This window comes from Enhydra lutris, unplaced genomic scaffold (assembly GCF_002288905.1).
Source record: "Enhydra lutris kenyoni isolate GAN:26980312 unplaced genomic scaffold, ASM228890v2 scaffoldscaffold12, whole genome shotgun sequence".
NCBI classification, from domain to species: Eukaryota; Metazoa; Chordata; class Mammalia; order Carnivora; family Mustelidae; genus Enhydra; species Enhydra lutris.
In genome coordinates, this window is record NW_019154096.1 from 20,617,570 (window position 1) to 20,641,276 (window position 23,707).

Below are 23,707 nucleotides of genomic sequence, written 5' to 3' on the forward strand. Positions count from 1 at the left end.
ATGCTCTATGTTAACTAACTGGAATTTAAATAAAAACTATAAAAAGTTAAAAAAATTTAAGTTAGAATGTTATCACTTTAAGATGATAAATGTACTCCCCGTGGTAATCACAAAGAAAATAGCTAAAGAATATACACAAGAGAAAATGAGAAAGAGAAGTGCACATTCACTATAAAGAACACAATCATCAATTATGAAAGAAAACATGGAGCTCATTTAATCCCAAACCTTAGTTTTATAAATAGATGAAAAAATAGATTAAAAAAAAATCGGTGCCTACATTATAACCTGGGTCTTCTAATGTGGACTCTGGTAGTTTTCCTACTACCTTATGTTAATTACTCATCTTGAAGCTAAAGGGTGTGTTCTAGTCAGGCTTTCTTAACAATCTGGGTTCATGGGCCCCTCAGTGGCTCAGTAGGTTAAGCATTTGCTTTCAGTTCTGGTCACCATCTCAGGGTCCTAGGATGGAGCCCCTCCTCAGGCTCCCTGCTCACTGGGGAGTCTGTTTCTCTTTCCCTCTGCCTCTCCCTTCCTTGTATTCTTTCTCACTAGCTCTCTCAAGTAAATTAATAAAATCTTAAAAATAAAAATAGAAAAAAAAACAAAAAAGAACCTGGAATCATTAAATCACCAATATCATCAGTTACTACTGTATTCTGGTCAATGTTTTCCTGTATCTTTCTATTAAAACCATTCCTTACGTCTTGGCATCTGTAGCAACAATCCTGGCTCAGTGTACCAATACCACTTCCTGAGATTTTGCTGCTAAATTCCCTAGAAGTACATGGGGCTTACTTTCAGTAGTAAAAAGAACATGAGAGTTAGATTCTGGTCCTGGCTTTGCCATTAGATATCTTAGGGCAAGTCATTGAAAGTCCCTGACCTAATGGAGTGCCTCGGTGAATCAGTCCATTATGCATCTGACTCTTAATTTCTGCTCAGGTCATGATGTCAGGGTCCTGAGACTGAACCCTATGACAGGCTCCATGTCCAGTGGGAAGTCTGCTTCAGGATTTTTCTCCCTCTCCCTCTGCCCCTACCCCACCTCTTGCATGCACTTTCCCAGTTTGCGGGGGGGAGGGGGGGGTGGTGGAAGAAGAAGAAGAAGAAAAGAAAAAGAAAAGAAAAGAAAGTCCCTGACCTATTTGTTTAAAAATTACTTTGAGTTAGATAGTTATAACACAAATAGATTATTTTCAAGTTCCCTCCACTAGCTATTATACCTTAGAAATAATCTATCCATGTTACAATTTTCTCAAGAAAATCTAATCCATTGTGACATCAGATTACCTAGACACCAAGAGAGTTTCTTAGTCTACTTCACTACAATGCAATATAAAAGAAAACAATATCCCTATGCTAATGCTTGTTTTTAAAATATATTCTTTGAACCAGTAAGGTTTATTGTCCGCTTGCCTCCTACCTAGCATTAATAAAACGAGCAAACAAAAAACACTCCAGAGAAGAAATCTATTGGCAAAGAATCTTCTTTCTCCTTCTTACTTTTTCTCCTTGTCCTTCTCTCCATTCTTCTCCCCTTCATTTCTTGCATCTCTCCCCATTCCATAATATATGTCTCCCAGTCCTTTTTTAAAATCTCTAAATACTTCAGTTAGTTTTCCAAATCTTCTTTTACTTTTCCCAATTTTCTTGATGACTACCAATGATTGCAGTAGGTTGAGAAAGCTCATTAACTAATTCCCTTAATGTCTTAACATGGCAAGCACATTAACCTACTAAGTCATTCTGTATATACTCAATTGCCTGAGTTCTGTAGGCTCTGGTGGCTCTTTTGGTCAATAGCTGTATTTTTGTTTTTCTCTATCATTCCTAATTGAATGCACACTGCCCCTTGATTTCTGCTACAGCTGAATTGCAGTCGCTTGGCAAATTCTCAATCTTGCTGATCTTTCCCCCCAGACTGATTAGTTTTATTTATTTATCCAATTTTTAAAATTGTGGCTTTGGCACACCTGCCTCAGGGAAGAGAGCACAATTAAATACATTAAAGGAAACACACAAAATGTGGCCATTACATAATTAATCAGTTTTAAGTAGCATAGAAAAATTGTTGGCCTAAAAGCACAACATTTGGGGAAAGGGTAGTTTTAAGAATTTAAAACCATTTTAATTTTTGTTTTTCTCCTGAATTTTATTTTCAATAGATACAGTCTAGAATATAAAAATATGTATTTCTTTACAGTGAGACTCCTTTCACAAAATACAATAACTTCCCCCACCTGGTACCATGCATAAGGACACGAAAGGAACAATTGATGGAAAATTTATGGAGCTGCCCTTAGGTAACCCAGGTACATTTTAATCTTCTTAGAGTTATATGTTTACTGTATCACTAAGTTAGTACATTAATACATCAGGGTGGCTATGGAAACTAATCAGCAACAGCAAATTTAATTATATAGTTTTGTCATGATTTGCTATCATTTTTTAAATTAAATGTTTGTATACTCCCTTTTCTTTGAGAGAGGATAGTCATTGAAGGCCAAGTTGGTTTCATTTTCTTGTGACTGAAAGATAAGCTGAAGCTGAGTCAGATTCCATGATCCCGGCAATGCTCTGGAGCTCAGCTCTGGTGGAACGAAATCTAGCATACACTATCTCTGATTACTGTATCAAATAACTACTGTTAATTTATTTTCTCTTCCAAGCAATATTGAAAAGTATTTAAAGATATGAACACCTTTACTTTTTTCTTTTGTTAAAATAAAACTGGATAGAACACTCAAATCAGTTTTAACAGAAAACTATTCCCATTTTACCAAAATATGGGATCCTTCAACAGGAAGGTCTTTCCATTCCTCTGTATCTAAATGCGTTTATATCTGCACTAATCTTTATCCTTCAGAAGAGTTCTTTCTTTCTTTTTTATTTCTTTTTTTAAAAAAAATTTTATTTATTTGACAGAAAGAGAGATCACAAGTAGATAGAGAGACAGGCAGAGAGAGAGGGGGGGAAGCAGCATCCCTGCTGAGCAGAGATCTTAATGTGGGGCTCGATCCCAGGACCCTGGGATCATGACCTGAGCTGAAGGCAGAGGCTTTAAGCCACTGAGCCACTCAGGTGCCCTGAGTTCTTTCTTTGCAAATCTAATCTTTCTTCCTATTTTCCTAATTCCATTCCCTCTTCCTTGTTTAAGACTTTATTCTATCCACCATGGTCTTTTTTTTTTTTTTTTCAAGAAATAAATACTATTAATATAGTCTTTATTTTTATATGCATTTTATAAATATTCAATTGTTTGTTGATCTTAATACTTTTGAGTTATTTTGAGTTATATGGATAAAAAATCACATTTATCTACAAACAATAAGTTTGCATCATCCTTTCAAACATTTTAACTTCAAATTTATATCTTTTTTTATTTTTATTTTTTGTTTTTTTATATATTTTTTTAAATTTTTTATAAACATATAATATATTTTTATCCCCAGGGGTACAGGTCTGTGAATCACCAGGTTTACACACTTCACAGTACTCACCATAGCACATACCCTCCCCAATGTCCATAACCCCACCCCCCTTTGACCAACCTTCCTCCCCCCCAGCAACCCTCAATTTGTTTTGTGAGATTAAGAGTCACTTATGGTTGGTCTCCCTTCCAATCCCATCTTGTTTCATTTATTCTTCTCCTATCCCCTTAACCCCCCATGTTGCATCTCCACTTCCTCATATCAGGGAGATCATATGATAGTTGTCTTTCTCTGATTGACTTATTTTGCTAAGTATGATACCCTCTAGTTCCATCCACGTCGTCGCAAATGGCAAGATTTCATTTCTTTTGATGGCTGCATAGTATTCCATTGTGTATATATACCACATCTTCTTTATCCATTCATCTATTGATGGACATCTAGGTTCTTTCCATAGTTTGGCTATTGTAGACATTACTGCTATAAACATTTGGGTGCACGTGCTCCTTCGGATTACTTAGCAAATTCAACACCCAAAGAACAAATAATCCAATCAAGAAATGGACAGAGGACATGAACAGACATTTCTGCAAAGAAGACATCCAGATGGCCAACAGACACATGAAAAAGTGCTCCACATCACTCGGCATCAGGGAAATACAAATCAAAACCACAATGAGATATCACCTCACACCAGTCAGAATGGCTAAAATTAACAAGTCAGGAAATGACAGATGCTGGCGAGGATGTGGAGAAAGGGGAACCCTCCTACACTGTTAGTGGGAATGCAAGCTGGTGCAACCACTCTGGAAAACAGCATGGAGGTTCCTCAAAATGTTGAAAATAGAACTACCCTATGACCCAGCAATTGCACTACTGGGTATTTACCCTAAAGATACAAACGTAGTGATCTATCCACCATGGTCTTAATTTTTTTATAGATCTGTACTTTCTGGCCTTCTTAGTCTTTACCTAAACATTTACTCAATTACTTCCATTTTAAAAAGTACATAAATAAAAAATGTAAGCCAGAAGAAGTAGGAGGAGGAGGAGAAAGATGAAGGAGGAGGAGAGGGGGGCGAGGGGAAGAGGGAGGAGGAGGAGGGAGAGGAGGAGAGGGGAAGGATGGGAGAAGGGGAGGGGTGAAAAGGGTGAGTAGGAAGAAGGAGATTCCAGTAATCCCATCTGCCCCTCAAGTCTCTCTCTTTCTTTCAGCCTCCCACCTTCCCTCCCTTCTTCCCCCCAGGTCTCTCTCTCTCTATCTCTCTTCCCACTTCCTTTCAACTAAAGACTGCTGGAAAATTTATTCTTTCCTGTCTTTTTTTTTTTTTTTTCTGTTACTACATACTCAGTATTTGTCCCACTATGACCTAATTTTTGCCTTTACCATGTTACTGATACTGTTTTGGAAAAGATATAAAGACATTTTATCAGTTCAAAATCCAATATACATATTAAGGCTAAGGCAACCTGAATTCCCTGCATTATTTATAATCTTTGGATACTATACCTTCAATCATTCAACAATACTCAAGGAACTTATGGTATAGAGGAGAATATATATCAAATGGCAGATAATTATAATAAATGTGAGTACTACTGTGATTTTTGTAAACATAGAAGCAAATCATAGAAATTGATAGTTGCTACCCAATATCCACTCTCCCTTTACAAAGAAAAAAAAATGATTTAATTGGGTGAAATCAATGTGCTCAGATTAAAACACATACAAAGAGACAACTTTTTTTATTTTTAATTTAAATTTTATTATTATTTTTTAAACATATATTTTTATCCCCAGGGGTACAGGTCTGTGAATCACCAGGTTTACACACTTCACAGCACTCACCATAGCACATACCCTCCCCAATGTCCATAACCCCACCCCCCCTCCCAAACCCCCTCCCCCCATCAACCCTCAGTTTGTTTTGTGAGATTAAGAGTCACTTATGGTTTGTCTCCCTCCCAATCCCATCTTGTTTCATTTACTCTTCTCCTATCCCTTACCCCCCATGTTGCTTCTTCTCTCCCTCATATCAGGGAGATCATATGATAGTTATCTTTCTCTGATTGACTTATTTCGCTAGGCATGATACCCTCTAGTTCCATCCACGTCGTCGCAAATGGCAAGGTTTCATTTCTTTTGATGGCTGCATAGTATTCCATTGAGTATATATACCACTTCTTCTTTGTCCATTCTTCTGTTGATGGACATCTAGGTTCTTTCCATAGTTTGGCTATTGTAGACATTGCTGCTATAAACATTCAGGTGCACGTGCCCCTTTGAATCACTACGTTTGTATCTTTAGGATAAATACCCAGTACTGCAATTGCTGGGTCATAGGGTAGTTCTATTTTCAACATTTTGAGGAACCTCCATGCTGTTTTCCAGAGTGGTTGCACCAGCTTGCATTCCCACTAACAGTGTAGGAGGGTTCCCCTTTCTCCACATCCTCGCCAGCATCTGTCATTTCCTGACTTGTTAATTTTAGCCATTCTGACTGGTGTGAGGTGGTATCTCATTGTGGTTTTGATTTGTATTTCCCTGATGCCAAGTGATGTGGAGCACTTTTTCATGTGTGTTGACCATCTGGATGTCTTCTTTGCAGAAATGTCTGTTCATGTCCTCTGCCCATTTCTTGATTGGATTATTTGTTCTTTGGGTGTTGAGTTTGCTAAGTTCTTTATAGATTTTGGACACTAGCCCTTTATCTGATATGTCATTTGCAAATATCTTCTCCCATTCTGTCAGTTGTCTTTTGGTTTTGTTAACTGTTTCCTTTGCTGTGCAAAAGCTTTTGATCTTGATGAAATCCCAATAGTTCATTTTTGCCCTTGCTTCCCTTGCCTTTGGCGATGTTCCTAGGAAGATGTTGCTGCGGCTGAGGTCGAAGAGGTTGTGCCTGTGTTCTCCTCAAGGATTTTGATGGATTCCTTTCTCACATTGAGGTCCTTCATCCATTTTGAGTCTATTTTCGTGTGTGGTGTAAGGAAATGGTCCAATTTCATTTTTCTGCATGTGGCTGTCCAATTTTCCCAACACCATTTGTTGAACAGACTGTCTTTGTTCCATTGGACATTCTTCCCTGCTTTGTCAAAGATTAGTTGACCATAGAGTTGAGGGTCTATTTCTGGGCTCTCTATTCTGTTCCATTGATCTATGTGTCTGTTTTTGTGCCAGTACCATGCTGTCTTGATGATGACAGCTTTGTAATAGAGCTTGAAGTCCGGAATTGTGATGCCACCAACTTTGGCTTTCTTTTTCAATATTGCTTTGGCTATTCGAGGTCTTTTCTGGTTCCATATAAATTTTAGGATTATTTGTTCCATTTCTTTGAAAAAAATGGATGGTACTTTGATAGGAATTGCATTAAATGTGTAGATTGCTTTAGGTAGCATAGACATTTTCACAATATTCATTCTTCCAATCCAGGAGCATGGAACATTTTTCCATTTCTTTGTGTATTCCTCAATTTCTTTCATGAGTACTTTATAGTTTTCTGAATATAGATTCTTAGCCTCTTTGGTTAGGTTTATTCCTAGGTATCTTATAGTTTTGGGTGCAATTGTAAATGGGATTGACTCCTTAATTTCTCTTTCTTCTGTCTTGTTGTTGGTGTAGAGAAATGCAACGGATTTCTGTGCATTGATTTTATATCCTGACACTTCACTGAATTCCTGTACAAGTTCTAGCATTTTTGCAGTGGAGTCTTTTGGGTTTTCCACATATAGTATCATATCATCTGCGAAGAGTGATAGTTTGACTTCTTCTTTGCCGATTTGGATGCCTTTAATTTCCTTTTGTTGTCTGATTGCTGAGGCTCGGACTTCTAGTACTATGTTGAATAGCAGTGGTGATAACGGACATGCCTGTCGTGTTCCTGACATTAGCGGAAAAGCTTTCAGTTTTTCTCCATTGAGAATGATATTTGCAGTGGGTTTTTCATAGATGGCTTTGATAATATTGAGGTATGTGCCCTCTATCCCTTCACTTTGAAGAGTTTTGATCAGGAAGGGATGCTGTACTTTGTCAAATGCTTTATCAGCATCTATGGAGAGTATCCTATGGTTCTTGTTCTTTCTTTTATTAATGTGTTGTATCACATTGATTGATTTGCGGATGTTGAACCAACCTTGCAACCCTGGAATAAATCCCACTTGGTCGTGGTGAATAATCCTTTTAATGTACTATTGAATCCTATTGGCTAGTATTTTGGTGAGAATTTTTGCATCTGTGTTCATCAAGGATATTGGTCTGTAGTTCTCTTTTTTGATGGGATCCTTGTCTGGTTTTGGGATCAAGGTGATGCTGGCTCATAAAATGAGTTTGGAAGTTTTCCTTCCATTTCTATTTTTTGGAACAGTTTCAGGAGAATAGGAATTAGTTCTTCTTTAAATATTTGGTAGAATTCCCCCGGGAAGCCGTCTGGCCCTGGGCTTTTTTTTGTTTGGAGATTTTTGATGACTGTTTCAATCTCCTTACTGGTTATGGGTCTGTTCAGGCTTTCTATTTCTTCCTGGTTCAGTTGTGGTAGTTTATATGTCTCTAGGAATGCATCCATTTCTTCCAGATTGTCAAATTTGTTGGCGTAGAGTTGCTCATAGTATGTTCTTATAGTTGTCTGTATTTCTTTGGTGTTAGTTGTGATCTCTCCTCTTTCATTCATGATTTTATTTATTTGGATCCTTTCTCTTTTCTTTTTGATAAGTCTGGCCAGGGGTTTATCAATCTTATGAATTGTTTCAAAGAACCAGCTCCTAGTTTCATTGATTTGTTCTATTGTTTTTTTGGTTTCTATTTCATTGATTTCTGCTCTGATCTTTATGATTTCTCTTCTCCTGCTGGGTTTAGGCTTTCTTTCTTGTTCTTTCTCCAGCTCCTTTAGGTGTAGGGTTAGGTTGTGTACCTGAGACCTTTCTTGTTTCTTGAGAAAGGCTTGTACCGCTATATTTTCCTCTCAGGACTGCCTTTGTTGTGTCCCACAGATTTTGAACCATTGTGTTTTCATTATCATTTGTTTCCATGAATTTTTTCAATTCTTCTTTAATTTCCTGGTTGACCCATTCATTCTTTAGAAGGATGCTGTTTAGTCTCCATGTATTTGGGTTCTTTCCAAATTTCCTCTTGTGATTGAGTTCTAGCTTCAGAGCATTGTGGTCTGAAAATATGCAGGGAATGATTCCAATCTTTTGATAACGGTTGAGACCTGATTTAGGACCGAGAATATGATCTATTCTGGAGAATGTTCCATGTGCACTAGAGAAGAATGTGTATTCTGTTGCTTTGGGATGAAATGTTCTGAATATATCTGTGCTGTCCATCTGGTCCAGTGTGTCAGTTAAGGCCTTGATTTCCTTGTTGATCTTTTGCTTGGATGATCTGTCCATTTCAGTGAGGGGAGTGTTAAAGTCCCCTACTATTATTGTATTATTGTTGATGTGTTTCTTTGATTTTGTTATTAATTGGTTTATATAGTCGGCTGCTCCCACGTTAGGGGCATAGATATTTAAAATTGTTAGATCTTCTTGTTGGACAGATCCTTTGAGTATGATATAGTGTACTTCCTCATCTCTTGTTATAGTCTTTGGCTTAAAATCTAATTGATCTGATATAAGGTTTGCCACTCCTGCTTTCTTCTGATGTCCATTAGCATGGTAAATTCTTTTCCACCCCCTCACTTTAAATCTGGAGGTGTCTTCGGGTTTAAGATGAGTTTCTTGTAGGCAACATATAGATGGGTTTTGTTTTTTTATCCATTCTGATACCCTGTGTCTTTTGATTGGGGCATTTAGCCCATTAACATTCAAGGTAACTACTGAGAGATATGAATTTAGTGCCATTGTATTGCCTGTAAGGTGACTGTTATTGTATATTGTCTCTGTTCCTTTCTGATCTACTACTTTTAGGGTCTCTCTTTGCTTAGAGGACCCCTTTCAATATTTCCTGTAGAGCATTTGGTGTTTGCAAATTCTTTCAGTTTTTGTTTGTCTTGGAAGCTTTTAATCTCTCCTTCTATTTTCAATGATAGCCTAGCTGGATATAGTATTCTTGGCTGCATGTTTTTCTCGTTTAGTGCTCTGAATATATCATGCCAGCTCTTTCTGGCCTGCCAGGTCTCTGTGGAGAAGTCTTCTGCCAATCTAATATTTTTACCATTGTACGTTACAGACTTCTTTTCCCGGGCTGCTTTCAGGATCTTCTCTTTGTCACTAAGACTTGTAAATTTTACTATTAGGTGACGGGGTGTGGACCTATACTTATTGATTTGAGGGGGGTTCTCTGAACCTCCTGGATTTTGATGCTTGTTCCCTTTGCCATATTGGGGAAATTCTCTCCAATAATTCTCTCCAATATACCTTCTGCTCCCCTCTCTGTTTCCTCTTCTTCTGGAATCCCCATTATTCTAATGTTGTTTCATCTTATGGTGTCACTTATCTCTCGAATTCTCCCCTCGTGGTCCAGTAGCTGTTTGTCCCTCTTTTGTTCAGCTTCTTTATTCTCTGTCATTTGGTCTTCTATTTTGCTAATTCTTTCTTCTGCCTCATTTATCCTAGCAGTGAGAGCCTCCATTTTTTATTGCACCTCATTAATAGCTTTTTTTATTTCAACTTGGTTAGATTTTAGTTCTTTTATTTCTCCAGAAAGGGCTTTTATATCTCCCGAGAGCATTTCTCTAATATCTTCCATGCCTTTTTCGAGCCCGGCTAGAACCTTGAAAATCGTCATTCTGAACTCTTGATCTGACATATTACCAATGTCTGTATTGATTAGGTCCCTAGCCTTTGGTACTGCCTCTTGTTCTTTTTTTTGTGGTGAATTTTTCTGCCTTGTCATTTTGTCCAGATAAGAGTATATGAAGGAGCAAGTAAAATACTAAAAGGGTGGCAACAACCCCAGGAAAATATGCTTTAACCAAATCAGAAGGGATCCCAAATCGTGAGGGGGGAGAAATAGGATAAAAGGAGGTTCAGAAAGAAAAAAAAATGAAACAATTAAAAGAAGAAAATGAATGAAGAAAAAATATAAAAAGGAAAAAATATATTAGATAAACTAGTTCAAAAACGTTAAAAAAGAAAAGGGTAAAAGTTTAAAAAATTTAGCAGAAGAAGAGGAAAAAAATTGAAAAAGGAAAGAAATAATTAACTGCAAGGCTAAAGAATCATGGGGAGAAAGCCATGAGCTCCGGCTTTGCTTTCTCCTCCTCTGGAATTCCGCTGCTCTCCTTGGTATTGAAACTGCACTCCTTGGTAGGTGAACTTGGTCCTGGCTGGATTTCTTGTTGATCTTCTGGGGGAGGGGCCTGTTGTGGTGATTCTCAAGTGTCTTTGCCCCAGGCGGAATTACACCGCCCTTACCAGGGGCCAGGCTGAGTAATCCTCTCTGGTTTGCTTTCGGGAGCTTTTGTTCCCTGAGCACTTTCCATAGAGTTCCGGAGGACGGGAATGAAGATGGCGGCCTCCCAGTCTCCGGTCCGGAGGAGCCGAGAGCCCGGGGCCCCACTCCTCAGTGTGCCCTCAGAGACCAGCGCCCAATTACTCCTGTCACCCTGGCCTCCGGCCGCGCTCCGAGCTGAGCGACCCTGTGACCGGTTCAAGGTAACCCCGAGCTGAGAGCTCACTCCTCAGCTCTGTCTCTGTAGCCGGCTTCCCCGTTCTAATACCTGTAAGCTCTGTGACACTCAGACACCCCCGATCCTCCTGTGACCCTGCGGGACCTGAGGCCACGCTGACCCTGCGTGGGCTTCACCCCGATTAAGCCTCTGGACCAATATCCCTCAGCAGAACAGACTTTTAAAAGTCCTGATTTTGTGCTCCATTGCTCAGCCACTTGCCGGGAGCCGGCCCCTCCCCCGCGGTCTATCTTCCCGTCGCTTTGGATTCACTTCTCCGCCAGTCCTGCCTTTCAGAAAGTGGTTGATTTTCTGTTTCTAGAATTGCTGTTCTTCTTCTCTTCGATCTCCCGTTGGATTTGCAGGTGTTTGCAATCTTTAGATAAGCTATCTAGCTAATCTCCTGGTACCTGAAGTAGTCTCAGCCTGCTACTTCTCCGCCATCTTGACTCCTCTCCAAACAGACAACTTTTATATCTGCAGCATTTCTTGCAGTTACATAGAGACAGATGATTAAATTCTGGCCAATAATATATAAGTGAAAATATCTGAAGGGAACTTTAAAAATGTAAGGAATGTTCACTTCTGCAATTCTTCATTCTTACTGTCTGGAATATAAAAGCCACAGCGAGAGCTAGAACAGCCATATTTTGACCTTGATAAGAATGAAAGTCAGAAGCCAAGAATAATAAAGCAGGAAGACTAAAGTGACTGATTCTCTGATAACTTTGCAAAGCTTCCATAACAGTCCTGGATTGCCCATTCTCAGACAGTTTTTATGGAGAGAGTAAACCCCTGTTTGTTTGTTTTTTAAACTGCCACTGTCAAGTCTCTGTATTTGACAGAAGCACATTACAATCAGTGGGTGTAAGAAAAAGAGGAAGGGAAGAAAGAAGGGAGGGAGGGAGGGAGGAAGGGAGGGAGGGAGAGAGAAGGAAAGAAAGATTGATTCCAGATCCCTGTCTCAGCTATTTTTTTTTCTTATTCAACATACTTTTATTGTATTGGTTCCATCTATTTCGTTTGTATACCTCTCTCCTGAGTTCCAGAAATCTATACTCAGCTTCTCCCAGAACCTTTTCTTTGAATGACACTTAGTCACTAAACTCAACAAGTAAAATCCAAATGAGTTGCCTTACTCTTCCTAATATGATCTTCCTTCCGTATCTATGTATATAAATATATTTACATTTATATAAATATAAATATTCTATATAATGTAATAATAAATATATTATTATATACAACATAATATATAAATTATATATTTATAAAATAGAAATATATAATTAATATAAAAGTATATATATAACATGCCTGTATCTATATCTATATATAGGTTAGTGATGCCAGTTTTGACTAAGTAAGCTACCAAATCTTAAAAACTTGGAGGAAAGTCTTAATTCTTCCTTCTTCTTCACTCTTACCATTCAATAGAGTGACTCTAATCAACCTTTAGTTCAGAGTTTTGCTTGAAGGGATCCACTCCTCTCCATTCTCAACAAAATTGCCTTAACCTAGAGTTTTCTTTCTCTTTTCTTTACTTTTCTTTTTCTTTTCTTTCTTTTTATTTCTTTCTTTTCCTTTCTTTCTCTCTTTTCCTTCCCCTCCCCAAAACTAGTTTTATTAATGCAATGACACAGAGAAAGCACAATACAGTTTGACAGGACGTCCTTTTATAGATGAGCACCAGTGTAAAGTTAGATAGCTTCCTCAATAATTCTTATTACCAAAAGCTGCTTAATCTCATCCTAAAGTAAAGCATTCTTTCTACAACATGCTAAATGCTCACTTTGCCTTATCATAGAAGCTTTTCTAAATGGACCTCCTTCTTCTGGGGGGAAAGACATTTCATCTGAAAACCTACAAATGCATCTGTGCTTTTCTGACAGTAACCCATACGCTGGTCTCAATCTCTCCAGCACTCAGGGCACCAGATCTCCTGACCAGCCATGCACAGACCAACCCCAGATCTGTCCAACAAAGCATTCCTGGAAAGGGCCTGCACTCAAAACAAACCCCCACAGGACCCAGGGAGGGGGAACTGCTCCAGGACGGAGAGCCTAAAAGAAATTGAAACTAAACTCTTCATCAGGAGTGCCCAGGGTGACCTTGGATCGGTCTGCAGACCCTTTGGCTCTTCTTTCTGGTGGCCTCGTGACAGGCTGCCCCTGTACTATGCAGGCTGCAGCCCTGAGAATCCATAGGTTTTGTGCCTGGTCAGCTTCTATCTGATCCCTGCAGTCCCCAAACAAGGAGCACATCAGCTACCTACTCCTGGCATGGGGTTTCTTTCATTGAGCAGGAGGGGATTGCCCCAACAGCCTACACTTTCTGTTTCAGACTGAGTCTCAGCATCTTGAGGCCCAACTCCAGCTGCCCCGTGCATCACACCAGTTCCCGGGGCCAACTGGTCCACCTGAGCCTCTGCTCTTAGAGGGGCATCCTCCAAGGCGCTGCTTTTCAGAGGACTTCCCAACTCTATTGGTCGCAGAGGCCCTGTTCCGGGTTTTCTTCTTTTGCTGCTCAGGGGCAGCGTGGCTTTTATTCTCTTTGGCTATTTTAAAAAATCATTCCTCCAGTCCCTTGTCTTTACATCTATCACCGCCCTGTCAAAAGGAGTCAATTTCTAAATACCTAGATCTGTTTATGTCCATCTCCAACTTAAAATTTTTCAATTACTCTCAGTTGCCTACAGGGTAAAGTTAAAATGTTATAAATGACCCTTTCTAACAGCCCCTCTTTCCTTGGCAGCTTCTCTTCTCTCCCCCCTCCCCTAATCCACACACCAACAGTACCAAGAACAATTACTTCCAATCACATCTGAATGTTTGCTATTTCCATGGAATGCCTTTCCCTATTTCTATCGTTTTCAGTTGTGCCATCCACCTTGAATCCTTGTCCTCTCCTTCTCCAAGAGTAGACATTTGTTTTTTATTTATTCATTGAGGCTTAGATTACAGCCAAGTCAGTCATAGAGCTTTCTCTCGCCCACCTGCTACGTCAGGGCAGTTAATTATCCCCTCACCTCTTACTATGTTTTTGTGCATACCGGTACGACACAGTCTATCACATGGTTTTAGAGTCATTTGTGTATATTCGGGTATAGTTTATGTATTAATTTTACATGTACTTGATCATCCTAAAGGAAGCATCATGTATGCGTCTCAGCATCCCCCAGATGTTCTCTAACACCTGACACACAGATGCTCAAATCATAGTTGGGGTTTTGGACTAGTTAACTACACTTCGGCTTCCTTCTAAATACAATATGCTACTTCAGAGTAAGTGCTTGCAGACAGATGTAAGAATGACTAGAAAGTAATTTTAATTAAATGCTCTGTTATGAGAATGATCTTCAAATTCTTTTATGCTATGAATTCATCTTCTTTTCCTAAGTCCTAACACCCCAGACCCTGAAAGCACTCTTCCTACTTCTTTTTAATCAAATATATTTTCTACAAGTAATGCTTCATGAACCCGATTTTGAAATGCAAACTTCACTTAGTGAGCTTTGGATAATCTATAGTTTGGAATAACAAATTTCTGTAATTTTTAATGAGTTTCCTTGCTTTAGAATCATGCTTGTTACTTTTCAAAAGACCTCAGAGAAGAGGGATGACTTAGATTAGAGCTTCTTCTCAATTTAAAAAGGAAAGATGACAAGACAAGAACGCAGGGTCATTGAGAGATTAAAGCAAGTGTTCTTTGGCACATGTAAATGAATGTATTTAAAAAGCTTTTCAAGATCTACCTGCAAGCAGATGGCTGTAAGGTATATAAAAGGGGGCATTAAATGTTCACTTTATTCAGATTTATCTTTTCTAAAGGGAAATTGTGGGGAAAATGATGACAAAATAGTTTTGGATTTGCAATGCTATTCCTTATTTTATATAATGACTCAGCTTTTAAATTGTAAATCATGGCTTATAAACTTGTGCCTAATCTATCTGAAAATATGGGTAAATTCGTGAATTTGAATCATCATACCAAACAGGAAATACAAATTTGTACATCTGGAGGAAATTATATTTTGGAAGAACAATTAACAGTAGCATATTTTAACAGTATATTTTTTGTGAAAGTTTATCTTCAACAACCTGCAAAAGTAGTAAATAATGGGAAAATAAAATTCATATGGATTTAGGCTTTATGAAAGATGTGTGACTGCATGAAATAGACAAACGTAAACAGAAGATAGATTTAGGTCTACAAATAAATAATCTTTTACACATTTAAAGGAGTATAATGTTGAATGAGAAAAGACTGAATGTCTAATAATTCAAAGTAAAGATACACTATTTCAAAGTGTGTATATGTGTATATACATGTTGTGTGCATATATGCACTTATATGCAAGTATGTATTTATATACCCATACAGATTTCTGTGTATATGGCTTGGGACTACTTAAAATGCATTTTTGGAAAAGTGCCAGGGCACCAATATTGCACAGGTCGTGTTTTTGTGTTTACTGTTTTTGCAAGAATTTAATGTCAAGGAAACAAAATATTTTTATCTCTAATACTTATTAGACATCATTTCCACATTATTTACTTTTGATCAGTGCTCTTCAGTTTCATCATAGATTCAAGATTGTCCACATGAATAACAAAGACATAAGCTTCTGAAGGTTAAGCCCGTTCTGAAACTTACTAGTATGACCTTGGGGAAGTTTTCAACTTTTCTGAATGTCATTTTTTTCCAGTGTCAGTGAAAATAAAACAAGCAAATAAACAATCTCTCTGGCATGTTATTGTGAGGATCAAATGAAATAAAATATAGACAAGAGCTAGATTGTCAATAGAATTAGTTCCCTACCTTCTACTCTTGATGGTAACCTTTTGCTTTTGTTTTTGCAATCACATTCTTTTAAAGCATGTTAGTTCACTGAGGGAAAAGTCCAATGTCAGGCTATAAAAGTCCTAGAAATTACAAATTTTTAAGTACGCTGTTATCATTTGTCCTCATGAATATAAGTTCCTAGAATGTTCATGATGTTTCACTTTAACTTAAATTTACAATCTTGGTCAAGGACCTTCTCAAAGTCACTGATAACTGAATCCAATATAGATATCAAATATTATTTTATTACCATGCTTGCTCTAGAGGAATGATCTACTGTTATTAAAAGATGAGTAAAAAAGTTAGACATTATTTCTACCATGATCATTTTATAGTGGTTTGAAACTCAGGGTCACCAAAGAATTTATTAAAATTTTTCCAGACCACCTATGTTCTATTATACTCCACTTCTACAATTACATATAGAAATAACACTTTTCAAGGCCTGAATTTCTATGTTATAGAAAAGGATAATGGGAAAATGAATACAAATTACTAATAATGAAGCCATTTTCTTCATTGATTTGCAAAGATTTGTAAATCCATAGGCATATATTTCATAAAAATTATAAAATTCAATTCAGAGATCCATCTGCCCACTTTCTGAAGTTAGAAAACCATGTTCTAAAGTAATATCTATTTCTTATCCAAGTGGCTTACAAATCCTGATTCATTCTAAACTCTGTGGAGTAAAGACAAGTTGTACTGACATAACATTTCTTTAGTTTGATTCCTTGCTAATTTAATTTAATAAATTAATTTAATTATTTAATTTAATAATTAAATAATTAATAATTATTAATTAATACATATTAAATTTAATTAAATTTAATTTAATAAATAATTAATAAAATGCAATTTAATACACTCCAACTAAGTTTATTCTAACCTACATAGACCTAAAAGATTTGGTGAGGTGAGGAGGGGTGTCGCTGCTTTGTTCCAAAAATCCCTTACATGTGATGGTGTAAATGGCAGGCAGTACTCACAGCAGACATGATGAGCTCTCCTCCCAGGTTCTGGATCTCAGCTTTAACTTGACTGCAGATTTTCAGTTGGTGAGAGTAAAACTTAATCTGTTCCAGATAGGCCAACAAATCTTGTTTGCATGACGGGTCCGGACACTAATTAGGCATAAAAGATAAAAGTGGAAATAACAAAATCAGTAATAAGTAGATCAAAGTGCTTTAATACCAACATTGGAGGTACCTTATAAGGGAGCAACTTTATTGTCATGGAGCCCCATTTCTCAGCCCAATCCCACATAGATTCTGATATGTTTCCAACATTAGAAGACTTTATTCATGCCTCAACCTTAATGACTTCAGCACAGATGATAGAAATAGTCAAGGAATTTTCAGACAGGAAAAGTTACATAAAATAATTGCCTTTAAGTTATGAAAAGGTTGGAAGTCTTCAGATTGCATTTTTAGGTGAATCTAAATAAATATTTAAAAAGCATTTATTTCCTTCACTTAATGTTGCTATTAGAATACTTCTTCAGGGGCACCTGGGTGGCTCAGATGGTTGGGTATCTGCCTTTGGCTCAGGTTGTGGTCTCCCTGTCCTAGGATCAAGCTCTGTGTAGCTGTGCTCAGTGGGGAGTCTGCTTGAGATTTTCTCCTTCTCCCTCTACCCTTCCTCTTGCTCACCTGAGCTCTCTCTTTCTTAAATAAATAAATGAATCTTAAAAAAGAAAAAAGAAGAAAAAAAAACTTTTAAAAGAACACTGCTTGGGACTGTTAGGCAAATCAAGAACATGATAACACACATTGGTTATTACTTCCCAGTTTATTAAGATGAGATGTTGACCAGGACATCTGGTTAGCATTTTAATGCATAGATTTTTTTTTTTTTTTAAGTTTTTTTAACTACTGGGACACTCACTACAGAAAAGCAGATGGCATGTCAGCCTAGGTGGTTTTCTCACACTAAACCAGCCTTCACTCTTCCAGCAAGATGCTTGGTACCAACACAGAATACATCATTTCATAATGAGAGTAGAAGCAAAAAAGTATTTATTACCTTTCAATCTGAATTTTAAGAGTGAATTAGCAAAATGAATAATTTTAGCGATCTTTATTCCATAAACTTCACAATTTTTTTTTTTGCCCGTACTGGAGTATAAACTTTATTTAAGACACATTTAAAATGGCTTTGCAATTACAGACAGCAGTTTAAATTCTGCTATGCTGGCAAAGTTTGTTAATAAAAAGTATTAGGTGTCATTGTGAATTTCTAGAACAGAAATTTCAAGCAATCAGAAATAGCAAAGGGCTTGAGTCCATGACCTTTCCCTTCCCTTAGCGTTCATTTCTCCACTTCTACTCCAGCTCAGAAGCTGTCTCATTTCATCTTCCTCGGGATCATAGATTACCAAATGAGTCCATCTTTTTCTGCGGTTTTAATGTCTCCTTTTTCTATTCTTTCATCTTTCAACACGATGCGCCTCAGAACAAAAACCCTCCCACAGCTTTAAAATCTCATCTCTCTTCCTGTTCATGACCACGAGTTCTAAAATTTTTTCAGTGTTGCCTCATTGATGTTCTCAGATTTTGTTCTTGGACATCTTTTGATTCTCACCCTCTTCTTGCACAATAGTACACACTGTTATGACTTCAAGTATCACAAAATGCAAATAACTAAATATTTGTCACCCAGCCCTGTTTTCAGAAGATACACGTGGATTTGCCCAGTCCATTATTTGTGGATTTGCCCAGTCCATTATTTGTCTCATCATTTCATACTCAACACACATATTCTTCAACTATCTCATAACCCACTTTGCCTACTATAAAACCCATTTTTCCCCTCTATTAACCATTTCAATGAGGAATGCTTTCTTTCTCTCTCCCATCTATTAAATTTGGCCAGTCATTAATTTGGGATGATTCAACTCCTTGAATCTCAGCACACTTGGAACATTTTTTCCTCTTTGCTATGCCCAATCACTGCTGCTCATTAGCAAACTAAGGTTTCTACTACTCAGCCATTAAAAAAAAGAATGAGATTTTGCCATTTACAACAACACGAATGGGCCTAAAGGGTATCACACTAAGTGAAATAAGTCAGACAGAGAAAGACAAATACCATATGATTTCACCTATATGTGCCATCGAAAAACTAACCAACCAAACAAACAAAAGCAGAAACTGTTCCGTAAATACAGAGATCAAACTGATATCTGCCAGAGGGAAAGGAGTAGGGGATGGGCAAAATGAGTGAAGGGGAGTGGGAGATAATAGCTTCCAGTGATGGCATAAAAGGGAAACAAAAGTACAAGCATAGGGAATATAGTGAATGGTATTGTAATAGCATTATATGGTGACAGATGGTAGCTATACTTGTAGTGAGTACAGCATAACAAGTCCAGTTCTCAAATCTCTAGGTTGTACATCTGAAATTAATATAACACTGTGTGTCAACTATACTTCAAAGAAGACACAGGTAATATATTTTAGTATCTATCCTTATTTAATTCCTGAGAAACTGCTATGAATTTATTTTTATAAGGTTTATTAATCTGGAGGACAAATCTAGCTATCAATATCTGCTCAAAATAAATTTCAGGTAGATAATAGCATCAAAATACAAATATTGTTTCAAGTTGCATCTAGAATATATTCTTAAGGGACATATTAGAATGATATAAGAAATGCTTCAGAAGTTTCTTTTTTGCATACTTTTAAACTGGGGGTTTTGTGGGGGATACAGTAGGTGGGGGAGGTGAGCCTGGTAGTGGGTATTAAAGAGGGCATGTATTACATGGAGCACTGGGTGCGGTGCATAAACAATGAATCTTGGAACACTGAAAAAATATTTTTTTTTTAAAAGAATACATTTTTGACTCTCATAACATCATCAGGGAAACAATTCAAATGAGGCTAGTCACTGACAACATTTTGTTAAAATAAAAATATAAATTACATTTGTCAGTTGTTTTGTTCAAAGTTAAATGCATTATGTACAATTTGGCTTGTGATCCTTTATCTTGTTTTTTAAATGCTGTCCTATCTTGAATTAGCATTGGCTTTCATTATATTTTACACTAAAATTTCATTTTAAATGTGTTCAGTTATGATTAGGTGGGAGTACCCAGCAGATACTGTGGATATCTTTTCTTCAGCAAAATTATAGTGAAGGAATATTATAGGCCTCAGACACACCACTCAGAGGTAAGAAAGTCTAATTTTGTCCTCGTGCAAAACACCTTAGCAGATATTCATTTTATTTCAGTTACTCTTCATCTCTTTCCTATTTGGGATATACAACTTTTCTAATTAATTGAGATCTATGTATGTTTCCTACCTTGTGAGGTGTTATTCAATTCATCTAATTTAGAAGATATACTTCACATAATGAATTACAGTGTAGGGTTGAGGAATAGAAAGAGATGTATACTGAGAGTCTGGAATCTTGGATTTGTAAGAAGAGTGCTTCTCCAACATGTCATTCTCTTTATTCATGGGTAGAATGTTTAAGAATTGTGATAGCTAACAACATCTTCTCTGTTAGGAATATACTGCCTAATAGAGACAGAATTTGTGCTAGAATTCTACAGAACTTAAGCAATATGTCTTGAATGGCATAAATGACCTACCATACCGTGTCAAGATAATTCTAAAGCCCAAAAGATGTTGGCTGATTGGAACAAGTGAGTTTATATTAAAGTTCTGGATGTTAAAACAGTTAATTAGGGTGCAGCCAGAGTAGTAAATTATATTTGATTACACACAATAAACATATGTTCAGGGAAGCAAGACAGGAAGAAGGGTGAAAAAAATGAATGAAGAAAGAAAAAAGGAAAAAAGAAAGTCCAAGTAGATAGAATTAGGAAGCTCAATTAATGTAATTTCTCATCATTCTCTCTGCATAAGAATTTTGACCTGAAATGTTAGAGAATAAAACTAAATTTAACACTATATATAGATCTAGATATCATAAGTCCGATGGGTAGAATTGAAAAGTTGTTGATGTTTGATCTTCTGACACTCTAGTAGTAAAAGACTAGAAAGAATCACAAAAATTGTTAAAAATTTTTCAACTAATTAGGTTGTTCAAAATAGAAAGGAACCAATGTTCCAGCAGATACTTTTCATAATACACAGACACTGAACATTGTCTTGCTTATATTATTCAACTGCATTCCACAATAAATTTCAGATATTATTTGCTGTCTAATTTTTTTTAGAAATTTTAATCTATCAAATATCAGAAACACAGTCATAGACAATCTCCCCAGATGATCTCTATAATAAGAGTCAGCTTCATAATTATCATTTTTGATTCTTCAGAACCCTATTTGCTCAGAACAAAAGTGATTTGAAACTACTCTCCTATATGAAGTGGAAAGAGCCAAAGTGGATCATCTATAATTTTTCATTATTCCATGACTGTTTCTTTAACCTTCTTTTAAAATGTGAAAGCTATGGAAGCAAGACAATACGTTTACTCTCTTCCATGTGATTTGGATCAAGCTAAAAACAACAGTATGATGTAATAAAGCTACATTATAAAAGTACCTATAGCGAGGTGAATCTGATGCAATTAAAAAAGATCAACATAAGAAAAAAAATTTCCAAGTGACACAATTTTCTGAACTTTGAAAACTGCATTCTAAGAGAAACAGAAGCACATTGACAGGAAGTATTAAATATTTAAAAAGTTATCAGCACACATAAATCTGTCTAATGCATTATGGTTTCACTTACTCTACTTGGTCTCTCTCATAAAAGTAAATGCAAAAAATTCTGTAATACAGAAAACTATCAGTAGATTTGTGTTTCAATCACCTATTTATACTGTATTTTGATTGATATTAGGATACAGTTTAACTGTAAATACTAAATACTAAAAAGATTAACAAAATGCTTATAATGCTTAAGGTAGCAAGATACTTAAAATATACATATGTATATTCAAGAAATATTTAAAATGTTTGTCTCTGTTAGGATTCTTGTTTGTTTTCCCCATATCTAGAAATATCTAATAATATACTTTGAAGGTGATCATGTTTCAAAAAACAGAGAATAAAAAAAGTACATAATAAGAAGCAGCCCAATAAAGTTTCCCTCAAAGTATATAAGCAAGAAATAATGTAGAATAGTTGCAAAATCAAAAAGAAAAGTGCTTTTTTTCCCAAAGGAAAATAAATATATATTATGAAGGTGAATACTATAAAAATGAACAATACTATAACTTAGTTTAAAACATTAAGTATATTTCTCAATACATTAACTAAACTAGTTGACAGATTTTTCAATTAATGTTGGGCTAAAGGTAATTAATAATGTAGCTGCTGCTCAGAAAATTGTAACAAAGACATGAGAAATCTGAAAAAAAGTGAGTCATGTATAGAATTGTTGAACAATTATATTGTGCACCTGAAACTAATATAATCCCACATGTTAATTATACTTCATTAAAATATAAAAAAATAAAATTTAAAAATAATTTAAAATTAAGAAACAAAGCAAAAAAGAGAACAAACTGTTGGTTGTCACAGGGAAGAGGGTGGGGGGATGGGTCAAATAGATGAAGGGAGTTAAGAGGTACAAGTTTCCAGTTATAAAATAAATAAGTCACAGGGATGAGAAGTACAACATAGGAAATACAGTTAATAATATTGTAATAACCTTGTATGGTGACAGATGGCAACTATACTTATAACGTAAGCATTTTGCAATGTATATAAATGTTGAATCACTATGTTGTACACCTGAGATGAATATAATATTGTATGTCAACTATACTTTAATTAAAAATGTTAAAAAGATAAAACAAAAAAGGAAAGGAAGAAACCCAAGCTTGGGTTTTTAAAGCCAAGCTTAGAAACTTTAGCATTTGCCTCCGTAAGGAATATATGCTTTCCACATTTTATATCTTCACTTTAGTATTCTACTATCACTATTTGTCTTAGAATTTTATATAGAATGCCAGAATATATTGTTAACATTAAAATCCTAACATAATAGAATATTGGAAGGTACTGATTTCTGAAGAGCAAAAATAAGAAATCTAAGGTATTAAGAAAAAAAAAAAAAAAGCCTAACATTGAGTCTTAGAGCCCATGAAAGTAATATGAGTTTATTTGAAACTCAAAAAGTTGGTATTTTAAATAATTTTAATATAACTTTGAAGCTCAAAAATCTAAGGAATAATAAAGCACTAAATAATAATAATAATAATGCCTTAAGAAATAATTAAGCTGCCTTAGAATGAATTGTCCACTATCCATGTATTAATTATGCAGTAAGATTTTTAAACAATAATTTAGGAAAAACCAATCCAATCACATAAAAATCCAACTTTGTTTTACAATCAGTGGTAGATGGCAGAGAGCAATTAGCACAGACTTTCATCATGTCCATTTGTAGAGAACTCACCTGGTTAGCAATCTGCCGAGCAAGGACATCCATCCTTGATCCTGATTCTGATATCGTTTTAGCCGCATAGATCACATCAGTTGTATGCTTTAGTGGTCCTTTGCCCCTTAAAGTAAAAGAATACCTGTAAGTTGTAGGGTCTTACGCTAAGATACAAGTACACACATAGACACAGACACACACACATGAGATTCGCTCCCCAGAATACTGGCCATTCGCTTTACATACTTCAGTTTTGGAGAGAAACCATTAGACCAATTAAACCAATTTTATATTAAATAAAAATTGAAAAAAAAAAAAAAAGGAAGTCCCATGGTGTTGAGATTCAGGAAATACTGACAAGAAGATGAACTCCATTTGATCTTCATTCCCAGGTATTTTTAATAGTAGATATCTCAAATCGAAGGTCTTTTCCTAATTCTAAGAGGCAACA

At 36.2% G+C, this 23,707-nt stretch overlaps 1 protein-coding gene across 1 annotated transcript in view; it reads right to left on the reverse strand.

Annotated features, from left to right (window-relative positions):
- Nucleotides 1–23,707, reverse strand: part of LOC111144805 (catenin alpha 3) — a 1,765,227-nt gene that overhangs the window by 45,852 nt on the left and 1,695,668 nt on the right. Inside the window, exons 16-17 of the mRNA XM_022499291.1 lie at nucleotides 23,275–23,380; nucleotides 16,879–17,013 (exon numbers count right to left, since the gene is read on the reverse strand). Of these exons, the coding sequence (XP_022354999.1) occupies nucleotides 16,879–17,013; nucleotides 23,275–23,380 (241 nt within the window). The remainder of the gene's footprint in view (nucleotides 1–16,878; nucleotides 17,014–23,274; nucleotides 23,381–23,707) is intronic.